Source organism: Alosa pseudoharengus, unplaced genomic scaffold (assembly GCF_046254945.1).
Source record: "Alosa pseudoharengus isolate Yale_2024_CS ecotype anadromous, Long Island Sound unplaced genomic scaffold, YU_APseudo_1.1 YU_APseudo_1.1_scf_3, whole genome shotgun sequence".
Taxonomy (NCBI): domain Eukaryota; kingdom Metazoa; phylum Chordata; class Actinopteri; order Clupeiformes; family Clupeidae; genus Alosa; species Alosa pseudoharengus.
The window spans coordinates 17,986,876-18,000,836 of record NW_027468718.1 but is presented as its reverse complement, the minus strand read 5'-3'; the positions used below and the strand labels follow the sequence as shown (position 1 = coordinate 18,000,836).

The window sequence follows — 13,961 nt, the reverse complement described above, 5'->3', positions numbered from 1 at the left end:
TTATCACAGAGGGAGGTCATGGGCGGATTATGAACTTTTGGGCCCCTGGGCCCAGATGTATTAAGGGCCCCCCACTTATTGTCGTATATGTGGGAGGGGGGGTTTGGGGGTCCTCCCACATAACATTTTTAATTTGTTTGATGTGATTTCCTTTATTCTGGTGCATTTTGGGGATGGCCAATACTAAATTCAATCAGATTCATAGCCTACACTCTGATGTGTTGATACTGAGGCAATGAATCCATGCAAAGGCTTGGGCTTCAGGGCCCCCTGACCCCTTGGGCCCGGTAGGCCCGTGCAGTAATCCATCCCTGAGGGAGGTAAAGTGTCTCTTAGGCTAGTGACTGACTGTATAGTTGTGCCGTCAGTAATTTGAAATTGCGGTCATCTGTACTTCTCTAAATCAGGGGTTTTCAACCAGTGGTGCGCGGCCCACTTGTGGTCCGTGAGGACACTGTTGGTGGTCCCTGACCATGGATTCAGTAATTTAGTTTCAATGTGGGAATCAGTATTTTTATTCAGTGGTGGTCCTGGGGTTAAGTAATTAGTCAGAATGGTGGTCCCTGGTTCACAATCAGTTGAAAAACCCTGGATTAGATGATGTGAGGAGGGATTGATTTGAAGTACGGGAAGGCTGCTATTGACTCAGACAGATTTCTCTTGAAATGCACAAACCCACATAGACCTTTTCACACTGAGCCGGTTCACAAGCTTGCAAGTCAGTGATGACTAAAGAGTTGTGCAACAGTATGGCAAAATTAATTGATGCTCAGTTCTTATCAAGGAAAACTATTCAAATTTATTTGACCTGGCACTACTAGCTTTCACTCAAAATGGACCAAATAGAGAACTGTAAACTGATGTAATGTAATGTAATGTGTGTGTGTGTGTGTGCGCGCCAGAGGGAAAAAAACCCATTGGCATGCTGCCATCTGAACCCATTTTGGTAAACAACGGAGCCCAAAAGTGACTCAGAAACTCATTACAGAAAAGTCTGTGAGAACACAAACACACACACAAACAAAAAAATAAACGGCAAAAAAGGTCAAATTTGGAAACATTTTATTTAAATAATTACTGCTCCCTGGTCCGCTCACCATCCTCACTGGTTCTCCTGGCACGGAATGTAGACTAAGGGGAAGAAGAAAAAAAATCTCCTTGCATCTTTCTTCTTCACTGACCCAACGAAAACAACAGTCCTCGGGCGATGGGTACGATATCTGAAGCATGTTGTAGACAGCGCAGTGTTGCTGACCTTTCAGTAAAATTATTGTTATGGATCAGTCAGTCTCTCCGTGTTGTAATCACAGAGATACAGCAATATGAATATCAGTAACCAGCTAGTCTTTGGATGTCCGATGATGTGAAAGATGAGACCTAAACATAAAACATAACAAAACAAAACAAAACAAAACACCACTGGTAGTCATGTACCATTAAGCATCCAACTAAGTAACCACACAAAGTTATAAAATCAACAGAAAGCTGGAGAAAAACAGTGGACATGACTACAAGACTGCAATGATTTTAAAAAGTCAAGCCAGGGAATTTCTAACATGAAAAAAGTAGGAACAAACATTAAAAGAAGAATACAGAGACATCACATGGGCAACTTAAGGCCACAGAGAGAGTACTTCAAATGCTTGCTTTGATTAAAAAAAAAATAGTTTACATTCAAGTTTAAATTGATTTTATATAATACACACAGGGGAAAAGTACAGGCAATAAATGTGACAAAAGGTTTTGCTTTCTGTAATGAACACAAAACTCAAAAAAAAGAAAGAAAGAAAAACTGCAAAATGTATGCATGTGGTAAAAGTCATGTGATCTCTAATAATCTACAATATAATCATTTACATACAGCATTAAAATGTGTCATTTAAATAGAAGGCAAAAATGCAACCCAAGACTATCAAGTGAGGCAGATCTGAAAAACTTCATAAAGGATCCATACAATCTTGATAACTGTGTGCATTTACCAAGCATAACCCTACAAGCATAGAACACAACAGAACCCAGTTTTGAACTGACTGTTTTAGTTTTTCCTGTAGTCCTCAGTATGGCAGATAAAGCAGTATTTGTGTTTAAATTAAAACTACAACCATATACAGTGCTGGTGAAGTGCTGTTAAAAACCATGAGGTGAAGGTGTGTTGTGGGATGGACACGTGTGCAAAGAGGGGAAAAAAAGAAGAAAAAAACTGAACCAAAAACCAGAAATAAGTTCCTCCCACGCTACTTGGAAAATACCATGCAATCTTGCTCTGACCGCATAGGCAGATCATATTAACTTCCATCCATCCAAAGCTCGTGAGTCTTTGTATGATTACTGCAAACACATCATACTCCTTCTCTGCCCCTCTCTCTGTGTGTCTCTGTCTCGCTCTCACACACACACACACACACACACACACACACACACACAACCTCCATCTTCACAGGCTCTGAGGGTTTAAGATAGGGCAGCGGTGCTTATTACCCATGACCACCAACTAGAGGACCACAGAAGTGACCCCCTACCCCCCACCCCTAACCAAACCCCTTGTAGAGATCCAGCTGATTGGTCTCCATATCCTCCTTCTTCTCAAGAAAAAACAACTTTCACAACAACAGCAATTCAACAGAAAACAGGACCGCCGACGTCCTCCATAGGTTTGGGTGACATGGCGGTTCATCGGAGAGGAGATTAAACATCTTTAGGTCCTTGGGAGGTCAAGTGACACCTGCCTGGCTCAAGTACGCTGAGAACATTGTGACGTCCACTATGGCGTGCAGCGGAGGTCCTCGTTGGTGGGGTGAAAGGTCAAGAGGCCTCATAGACCAGAGGGGTGGGTTGATTGATAGGGGCCGTTCACCTGCACAAGCAGAGCAGATACACATCATTTGCTAATGATAATCATTCATCAATGTGAGCAGTAAAAATGCACCCTCCCCAACCTTATTATTGCTAAGTGCAATAATGCTAACACACACCTCAGCATCAGTGCAGTTTGTAGTGTAAAACAGGCTGGGATGCAAACAACAACTAAATAATTGGCATTCAGTGAAAACTGATCCTTAAGCAGACCATGATAATCCCTGCTCTCTACTCCTGAGCTTTAATTCACAGTGTGTGTGTGTGTGTGTCTGTGTGTGTGTGCTCTCCGTCTGAGCAGTCACATTAAACTCGCAAAACACACCGCGACCACCTTATCACTTCACTAGCAGTGGAAACTAAGCTTGCAGGTCAAGGCTGCACCTCGGCTTGGAGTACTTTTCCACTGAGGACAGGACAGACCCCGGAGTCATCTGGGGACAGATACGGTCACAGCTGAGAGAGAGAGAGGCAGCAGTCACATCTGCCCGATGGACAAACTCTCCCATCACCTGTTCTCACTCACTCACTCACTCACACACACACACTACTGATTATCCTGTTGCAAAATCCGCATCTGCTTCTGACAAAAATAGTAAATTGTCAGCTGTCAAAGTGTGGGCATGCGAGTGTTTTTCTGTGTTGTGTACAAAAAAAATGACTTGCAATATTGGCCATTTTGGGACTAAGAACAATGCAGGTTACTGGCTTGCCTTCCTGGGGGTTCTCCTAAATAAATCCACCAGATACACAGAGGTGGTGAAGAAGGCAGAGCCTCAGTCAGGTCTGGCCCTCGTCTGGTGTGGACGCGGGTGAGGGCCGCTCCAAAGACAACAACCATCTGGGGACCAAATGTGCTCTTCTCGAAATGTAACCCCATCAGCAACAGCGGCCATCTCTCTGTCTCTCTCAGTCAGTCACTCACTCGTTCACTCTCTTTTCTCTTCTGCCACGCTTTCTCTCTCTCTCACTCACACACGCACACACGCACACACCAACAAAAGAGTTCCTTTCTCCCTTTCAGGCCAAAGTTCAGGCCATCAGGTCATTTGAGTCCAACCCATAGATATGAACACATTCCACGTCCAACCCCAATCACTGTGGCCCCATGGCAGTCTGAGGGACTGCAGGCCCAGCAGCACCAGTGGTACTCCATACAGCAGGACAGACAGAGACAGTGGCTCAGTTGCCGATTCGTCTGTCCAGCGAATAACCAGAAAGGACGTTTGCATGATTGTGTTGCAAGGCAACTCAGTGGGGGCAAAAACTGCTATCCAAAGCAGTGTTAGACATTTCCATTTCTAGTTATTTCGTTTTAAGCTAAATAACTGAAAGTGCCGAAAGCTGTAGAACTGGACAGATCACTGGAGCATACTGATGTGGTGTTTTTAAAGAAGTTGCCTGCACCTTTAATGAAATAGGTCACCAACCACATTGCCGAAAAAGACACAAGTTGGCATGCTTTTGTACCAGTGGCAGCTGGTTAGCTGGAGGTGTTTTTGCATGCATTTCCGCAGAGGTGGGAAACCCGGCTTCAGAAAGTCCTTCCATGCATGCATTCATTCCATCCAGGTAGATGAGCTACTTAAGTGAAATCACCTGGTTTAAGTGCAAGAACCAATACATGGTAGCACTTTTATCCTCTGAAGAAACATATTTTAGACATATCTGTTTGGCTTAGTATTCCCTCAGTTTTTAAATTTTGTCTTACCTTGATTAGCATTTTTCCACACATCATTGCTTAAAACTTTTATCCATTTTAAAATGTTTATCCATGTCTTTGTTTTACTACATTTTACAGTTTTGACCTTTTTTACTTAAAGGGTCACCAGACAACATTTTCATGTTAATTCATAATCTTCGTAAGTGGGTATATGGTTAAATGACTCGTTACAGGAAGACTCTCATCGACACATACAGACTTGTATCGACACATACAGACGCTAGGGGGAGCTTCGTAGAGAAAAAGCAGCAGGCGTGCCTGAGTCCCATTAATTACGTAAGGGATAATGGACGACATGGTCGTCTGTTCACAGAAATGAATGCACGGTTGAGCTTGTAAAACGTCCCCGACGCGAAGCGGAAGCGTAAGTGCATTAATTTCTGTGAACAGACCACTGTGGAGTCCATTATCCCGCTTATTCCACTGTTGACACTTGCGTTGTGTTCATCTCCTGTTACAATTTAAATGTTTTAACCCATTTACTCCTAAAATGCCTGCTAAAAACGCCTATAGAATCCTATGGCATTCTAGACTAAATAACCTTATTTCCTGAGGGTTTTCTGAAAACATACAAAAAATTGTCAACGTCTACCAAAATTTAATATCTAAGCCTCTGTAGCACCTAGTAACATGAAATAAAAAGCATGCTGCGCTACGCAGCATCCAGCGGGAGGGTCAATGTTGCGCTACGCAGCATCCAGCGGGAGGGTCAATGTTGCGTCATGCAGCATCCAGCGTGAATGGGTTAATCGCTAAAACAGTCTTGTTTGTAGAACTACTTTCTTCCGACACATATCAACTAATTTCTAAACTTGCAGGACAAACTGCCGTTACTAGTTCTAAATGGATGGTTGCTACGGCCAAAGGCCAGTCGTTAGTTCTAGCTCTCCCGTTGTCAAGCGGTGTATCCCAAGATTCTGATGAACTTAAGCTTTGAAACATCGCTATTTTACTTAGCCTGCTTTCATCCATCTAGCCAAAAGCCACCTCCGTCATATGCTACAATGTTGCTGTTCTGAAAGTCTGCATTTTACAGCTCGGATGCAACGTGACGGTTCATTTAAACTTCACAACGAGTTCGGCGAATTAATATACAAGTGTGATACGGCCAAAAAAATGGATCTAGGTGTGCAAATAACATACGGTTAATGGTCGTTCTAAATTACGTAGGACAATGGGAAATTCAACCAAGCAGTGGAATAATTTTATTTATCACAAGCATTTCTGACAGGCTCTGTCTACTATTCTTCTGTAAAGCACCTTGTATTACAGTTCTTGTATAAAATGCACTTAATAAATAAATAAACAAAGGGTAATTTAATTTTAAAACTAAATAAAAGGTTTTTAATCAAAACTCCTCATGGCGCCTTCAACCAACTGGGACCATTCGGAAAGCCAACAGCCTGCCTGGCCCATCTGATATGAAGAGCCGATGGAGGGTGACTAAGGCCTCGTGGATGGACCTGAACTGGAACGCCTGAGCGTCTGGCTGGTTGATACTCATTTCAATTAATTTGTCACTTGTGTGCTGGGTCTATCTGAGCAGTCACTAGTCTGAGTCATTCAAATGAATAGAGCTTCGCAAGGGACCTGATTTATGTAAAACTCGTAAATCTAACTAACTTTCTGCAGGTTTCTGGAATTATAAAGCAACTTTTCCTGGCAAAACCGGACAATGTGCTGGACTCATATGAATCACTGAACATTAATTATAGTGGAAGTGCACTTCACATTAACACTGGTGGAATCTGACCTGCATGCCTTGTCTCAGACACGCAGATATGTGGACAACACATGGTCTATAGAGCATCATTCCCTTGTATTTCACCACACACACACACACGCACACACACACACACACACACACTTCTGTTCATTGTGAGGCCCGAGGCTAGAAGCCGAATCTTGGACGAAATCCCTCTCAAAAGCCAATCTACCAAATCTCCCTCAGAAGGCCAAAGTCCATGCCAAGCCAAGCAACTGTAAGAGTGATACCGTTTGAGAAACCAGACTATGGTTCAAGAAGAAAAAGTGGGACATGAGTCTGGATAACATGAGTCTGGAACATTTTGGATCACAATTGTTTAATATATTTCACTAACCAAATCTGGGAATAAGGATCCTTTAATTAAGTGAGGTCATATGGTGTTGTGTTGCTTATTGTTTTAACTTTGTTTTGGAGTCTGTCTGTCCATGAGTAAAAAAGGTGACAGACAAGTGTTCCACTGAACACAAGGGGATATGATAAATGCTGAAATGAAAAATCATTTAAGGTTGAGACTAAATTAATTCCAATGTAGACAATGTTCCTCCATATAGTGAAAGATGTTCTGCCATATTTGCCTTGTCAGCAAAAGTTATGGGTTTTTAACCAACTGGAAATCCGTGGTCACAGTTTATTTTTTTCGAGAAACTAATTAACGGCACTTTCCACGGGTGCATACTGAAGCAACCAAACTTCGAGAAGGGACACTTTATTTTTATTTGATTTCACACGATGCCTCCCTCAATGGAAGTGCAGTGGTGCCTAGGGACTATTTTTAAACGACTGAAACTTGTGCGACCAAGTCTGAACCACACTTATTGGTCCTTTTTTTAACCCCAAAACCCTCATTTAGAAGTCTTTTCACTGGCGTCTCTGGGATGTTGTCCTTGGTTGCCGTACAACAACTCTTGCAAAAAAAAAAAAAAAAAAAAAAATTGGCTAAAAACGCCCCCAATGGTTGGGTTAAAATAAGAAAATCACTCAGATTTCAAGCAGGGATATAAGGCCTATTAAAATAAATTGAGAAAAATTGCCATGTCGATTGAGTCCTGCCCTGCGTGCATGATGCTGGGGAATTTGCAGAAAATTACTACTAACAATAAATGTCTTTGAAGTATGCCTGAGAAAGAGAGAGAGGAAGGAGTAAGAGAGAGAGAGAGAGAGAGAGAGAGAGAGAGAGAGAGAGAGAGAGAGAGAGAGAGAGAGAGAGAGAGAGAGAGAGAGAAAGTGAGAGAGAGAGAGATGCTTTTTCTCCACTTCTTTTCAAACCTGTACCATAAAATATATATCACAGTAACACAAACAGAAACAACCACGAGGAATCTGATCTACAACAGGATGTGTCTATTAATGCCTCACTCTAATGTAGCTTTCAGAGCAGCAGGATTCATGAAAGAGCCTTAAAAGAAAGACAAAAAAGGAGAGAGAGAAATGGAGAGAGAGAGAGAGAGGACAGCTTAGTCATGAGTGAGCACTCAGCTGAAAAAACAAAAAGGAGGAAAAACAGCTGATCCCAAGAAAAACAGACAACAGACGGCGTCCCCCATTGTGCCTCGGCTTTCCAGACATCCAGCTCTGCTTTATCTTATCAACACTGCTGACCCCATAAGGTAGAATCCTCTGATTTGGGTTTAGCAACAGGCTCTAATTGGGACTCCACCTGACCTTGTTAGACGTAAGATCAAGGGATTTTGAAAACGGCGAGACATGCGAGACACAAACGTTGTGTTATTGAGGCAAACATGCAGGTCTGTCAAGCCATAAGCCAAGGTAATTGCCTTAAAACAAAACAAAAAACATGTTGTGTGGCATTAGATTGAACACTACAGCAGCTCTCTGTCGTCTATGGATGCTACAGGACTTGGATGCGGACTCCAGCTTGATTTAATAAAGGAGTGGCCATCAACATTATGACATGCTGCCTCCAGGAAAGTCCTTCAACACTCTGTAGACACAGAGTAGGCTGAAGCTCCCGTTGTCTAAACATGAAAAGTACTGGAGCGCTTTGAAAGTACATATTTGACGTTTGAGGACTTTTTTTATGGGAACTAACAATGTGCATCATCCTCTACTAATTGATAAAATACAACTAACTCTTAATACAATCCAAACAATTAACACCGAGGTGCTTTGTGTGGATACATTTCTTCACATTTACATTGACTTGTTCAGCAGATACTTTTATCTAAACACTCTTATCTAGATACCAGGGCTTTGAACCAGATTTTTTCCCCAATTGGTTCATTCCGAAAAGAAACATTATTTTAACGTTTCCAGTTTCCGGTTCAACCCTAAAACTGACGTTACTGAACCGGTTAGAACAAAAAAATAAAGTTCCAAAACCGGTTAATAACGTTCCATGTCAGCTGTGGGACATACAAATAATAGGCTGATCATTAGGAGTTAAATTATACATTTTAAATTATATTGTTAGTCTGTCATCAAACATTAAAAAAGCATATAGGCTACATTATGTAAGCGACATAACTAATTTTGACATGCCTACATTTTTTTAGGCTACATTATGTAAGCGGCATAACTGTAGTTCTGACATGCCTACATTTTTTTCAGTATTATACGTGAATTAAGACAAGAAAAATTTCTGCCATGTTGTTTATTGGCAAACAACTGAACACATCCATTATACTTCTTACATAGCTCAATTGGTGCAAATGACAGGCTACATAGCGGTCATTGAGAACTTCAATTGACCAAACCTGATTAGGGCCCAATCAGTGCATTTGTTTCTCTTGAATTTCCCCTGGGGATCAATAAAGTATGTATGTATGTATGTATGTATGTATGTATCTATGTATGTATGTATGTATGTATGTATCTATGTATGTATGTATGTATGTATCTATCTATCTATCTATCTATCAAACAATACAAATCCACAAAGCATTACAGAAGCATCACTGTAGTTCTTACATCCATCAAAAAGCCTGTGCAACTCACTTAGCTAAATCTGTGCAAATAACTGAAATATGGTAGGCTACATAGCTGCCATTGTGAACATCAATTGGCCAAACCTGGTCAGGGCCCAATCCGTGCATTTCTGTCTCACTTATGTCATCAGACAGTACATAACCACAATGGTGTGTGCATAGCTGCCATTGTGTATATTAAACTTATAAACAAATGCCCAAAAGCTTGTCAGGCCCAGAGGGAAATTAAAAAAGATTCTGCCTGTACAGCTGGCGGCAAGATTCTCTATTACATTTCTCCCGATCGGAAGTGAACCTCACCAAGTCATATTGCACAGAAATCTTGTGGAAGAATGGAAAAAATAACGGTATTAACCGGTGACCATTATTTTAGATAAACGGTTCTGTTCCGGAACATAACATTTTTTAAAGTTTCTGGTTTCGTTTCTGTTCCTAGCAAAACATCAAAAGTTTCTGGTTTTCGTTTTCGTTCCGTGAACCGGTTCAAAGCCTTGCTAGTTACTGATCTTCATCAGCCTATGTGTGTGTTCACAGGATTCCAGGATTGCTTTGCGCTGAAAACCATTATGAATTATGGACAGGGTGAACAAACGCTCCAGATCTGGCCCCACATGCAGTGCCACTCCAGCACCACCAGGAGATCATAGACATTACAATGACTGTTGAGGTTGTCCCTTTGGAGGTATGATAGGCTTAGGACTACTTTATGAGAATATGTTTGTTATCAGAGGACCTTTTCATTTTGTAGGGGTTAAGGTCACTCACTATGCCGTCACTCTTGGACTAAGGCAGGGAAATTGATTCATCCTCCTACATGCGGAGTACTTCGTGAAGATCTATTTGTGATCTGAAGACCTTTTCGTTTTGTAGGGGTCAAGGGAACTCACCCTGGTGTCATAGTCTTGAACCAAGAGGGTCCAAGGGGGATGCAGACAGATCCTCCTACACTCTGAGTACTTTGTGAACTATGAAGTACTGTGCTTGCACTTTGATCTATTTGTGATCTGAATACCTTTTAGTTTTGTAAGGGTCAAGGGAATTCACCCTGGTGTCATAGTCTTGGACCAAGAGGGTCCAAGAGGGGTGCAGACGGATCCTCCTACACTCTGAGTGAACTCTGAAGTACTGTGCTTGCACTGTGATCTATTTGGGATATGAGAACCTTTTTCATTTGTAGGGCAGATACTTTTTTCAGTCTCAAACTATATAATTCTAAATAATAATAATAATAATAATAAAAAACGGTCTATATACACATAATTCACTACACATTTTAATCGGATGTGATATGTTTGACTGTGCACACTGCATGACAAAAGACAAACATTTCGGTCATGCCAGAAGTTCACTCAGATCGGACCAGAGCTAGAACGTTGACTGTGACATCTTCTAATCAGACGCATGCTAAAACAACGACAGGTCGGGACTCGGGACAGGAATATGGCCCAATTAAAAAGTTTGTCGGATCCAACCGATTCATGGCTACTGACATTAAGGGTCACTCACCCTGGCGTCGTACTCCAGCACGAAGGGTGGGATGTCGATCTGCTCGGGTAGGATGCAGGTGAAGAGCTGCTGCAGCGTATCCATGTGGTGCACCTTCTCCTTCATGCCTGACACACTGAAGGTTGTGAAGAACCAGGTGGATACCTGTTACACGCAGGGGGAACAAAAGTCAGGTTTCCATTACAGCTTTACATAAAACTTCATTGATATTTTCAACAAGCCAAACAATTACAATTTCAAGCTGACAACGTACCCATTAAGTGATGCAATGCGATTAAATATATGTTTTTAATCTTTCACAATTGTCAATCTAGATAAATGTGACAACCGATCTCCAAAAATTTGATTTTTGGTAGTTTTGGCAGTTTAACTTTAATTGCAATTGGGGGGTGGAATAGACCTGTTAGATAAGGGCTGCACAATCATTGCAGTCGTAATCACAATTTGAACCAATTGCAAGGGCTACAATTAATGCACAGTTAATGCACAGTTAATGCACAGTTAATGCACAGTTAATGGTCACATTTAGGTTTATTTTTATATACAGGTCATCCTTCTTGAGTGACAGACAGTGAAGTTCACTAATAAGGAGCGCTGTGCTTCTCATGCACTAGGCATGCTCACCATTCAGATGTAGCGTTACTTAAAGAAACATTTGGAATGTTGAACTAAATCTTGACATTGACTTTCAACAATATCATATCGCTAATCACAATCGCAATATCTGTCAGAAAAATCCCAATTATTTTCTCTTAATTGTGCAGCCCTACTGTTAGACATAAAAACCTAGAAACACCCTAAGTAACTGAAGATGTTGAAGAGAGAAGACCATAAAAGGCAGTGGCGGAAAAAAAAACTTAGGGCAGAACCCTTTAGGCTAAGAGGGGGCAAAAGTCATTGTTTGAAGAGACTAATAATAGAATCAGTTTTATGAGTGCTCTAAAATTAATCTTTTAATTATTTTGAGTAGTGTTTTTTTACTCAGCACTATTTTTGTGTGACTACAAGGTTGACCCAAGATTCTCCAACAGCTTCAAAATTGTCCTTGTTGGAGTGGAGTGTGGGTTACAGACAAATGATCTGGTCCAAATAAGCCTCCCTTAGATGGCACTGCTCTCCTGACCTTGATCTTCACTTTCTAAAGAGGCCGCTACCCCTAGAGCTGGACTCAATTTACCCACATACTCTGTCCGGGCTAACAATCAAGAGGTGATTTAGAGTGGAAGTATACTTTCTTTTACAAACCTGCCAGTATTTTGAAATAGACATACACACATATGTATCCACACACACACACACACACACACACACAAACACACACACACACACACACACACACACACACGTTCAAGCTTTGGAGTGAACCCTGACAACCTATTCAAAACCACTGAAAGTCATTTGAGAGGTTTACTGTAGCTACTGAGTAGTGATGCCTGAGCACCACTCACACCTGTAAGAGGGAGGAAGGGCTAGGATCTCCTGAATAAATTCAGAGAGTTCATTATCTGGTGTCTAATGACATGACTTTTTTTTTTTTTAAACAAAAAAGAAAAAAGAAAAAGGAAAAAAGCACTATGTTAATTCCTCCACTGCATAATCAACTTAGGCACAGGTGTGATAGCGATTTAAAACCACAGGGGGGCCTCCTAAAGAGTTAATGTTATTTTCCTTGTTGTTTTTCCTCACGGGATTAGGACAAACTGCAGCAGGGCAGCAAAACAGTGATTAAAAAGTACTCTGTATGCCAGGGGTCTTAAACTCAAATGAGCTGGGGGCCACTTCTGCCAACGCCATCTGATTGGAGGGCCGGCTATTTCTGAAAATGCAATGTTCTTTTTTTCAAATACCACACAAAACTGCAAACAGAAAGTGCAAGTGTTTTTATCTAGTTTTAGACACCTGTGCTAGCAACCTTAGCTTATAAATAAAATAATGATAAAATAAATATTAATACAAATTATAAAACAAACAAAAAGCATAAAAACGGGTATGTGTGTGTATCACACCAAATAAAAATATTTTCCTCTCATAACTTTTTTAAACCTGGCAAACTAGGCGTCAGGGTTAAGAAAGCAACACCATTGGATTTTTATATCAAAATTTCAAAAGGCCATGGCTTGAAAGTGGTCAGAGATAAAGTCCTACTGTAAATGTAAAAATCTTTGAGTATAAACAAAAGTTTATGAAGGGGGTAAATGTACCCATCACTGGATGGCAAGGAACTCAAATTATGCACCTTTCAGTAAATACTGGATGAACATATTTGAGCAGGTTTACTTTCCTTTTTTTCATATTACCCACATAACAAATTAACAGGAAAACACCTAAGATGTATACCAACACCTAAGATGTATATGGTTTAGTGATGTATTACTAAACCACAAGGCCTACAATTAAGTATTCTGGTCAAATCAGTTCCTATCGCGGGTAATCTGAGTACCCAGAAGTTTGCATCATATTGGGTGACTTTGTAGTTCTTTAGAGCCCTATTTCTACTAGCCCTGCTGTCTGTACCACGTCCATTACGGACACTTTCATCACAATTACCACTGCAACCTCCAAGCTATGTTGGGCAGAGGGTCGAAATAAGCATGGTATGCTTAGTGGACACCGTCATATACACGCAAAGACACACCTCCATTCACAGACGCACTGTGACTATCACTGTCAATAGACGATCGATTATAATCTCCAAAAGGATATTCTCCTTCAGAATCAGAATAGGTGAATAACATAGCCTACCTAAGACTTCATCACACGTGAACGTTTTGTCAACATTAGGTGTAGGCCTATTTCTGCTTCAATTTGTGCAAAACTATGGCCTGCATCGCTTCCGCGTCATTACAAATGCACGTCTTTGTGTTTCTCGCGTGTAATACAAGTATTTCCTGAAAACTTTGCGCAGTGATTTTGGGTTTGAATCAAGCTCTGGATGTCTAGCACATAGTGGAGCAGAGTAGGCTACAAATGAGATTTGTCACCGTACTTGGATCTATCGTCTATTTTAATCAGTATCGTTGTTTGTCGCAATTAAAAATAGCCTCAAGGGCCGGATTACATTATTATTTTGACATACGTCGCGGGCCGGAATTGGGCCGGACGCGGGCCGGATTTGGCCCGTGGGCCGCGTGTTTGAGACCCCTGCTGTATGCCCCCCCACACACAC

General features: G+C 41.3%; 1 protein-coding gene across 2 annotated transcripts in view; it reads right to left on the bottom strand.

The window, feature by feature from the left end:
- Positions 1–1,045: 1,045 nt before the first annotated feature.
- The window catches only part of gdap2 (ganglioside induced differentiation associated protein 2), a 30,857-nt gene continuing 17,941 nt past the window's right edge, over positions 1,046–13,961 (bottom strand). For both annotated transcript variants that reach the window (XM_076263411.1, XM_076263413.1), the window contains 2 exons: positions 10,796–10,939; positions 1,046–2,854 (listed from right to left, as the gene is read on the bottom strand). In XM_076263411.1, coding sequence (XP_076119526.1) covers positions 2,813–2,854; positions 10,796–10,939 — 186 coding nt within the window. In that variant the 3' untranslated portion in view covers positions 1,046–2,812. The remainder of the gene's footprint in view (positions 2,855–10,795; positions 10,940–13,961) is intronic.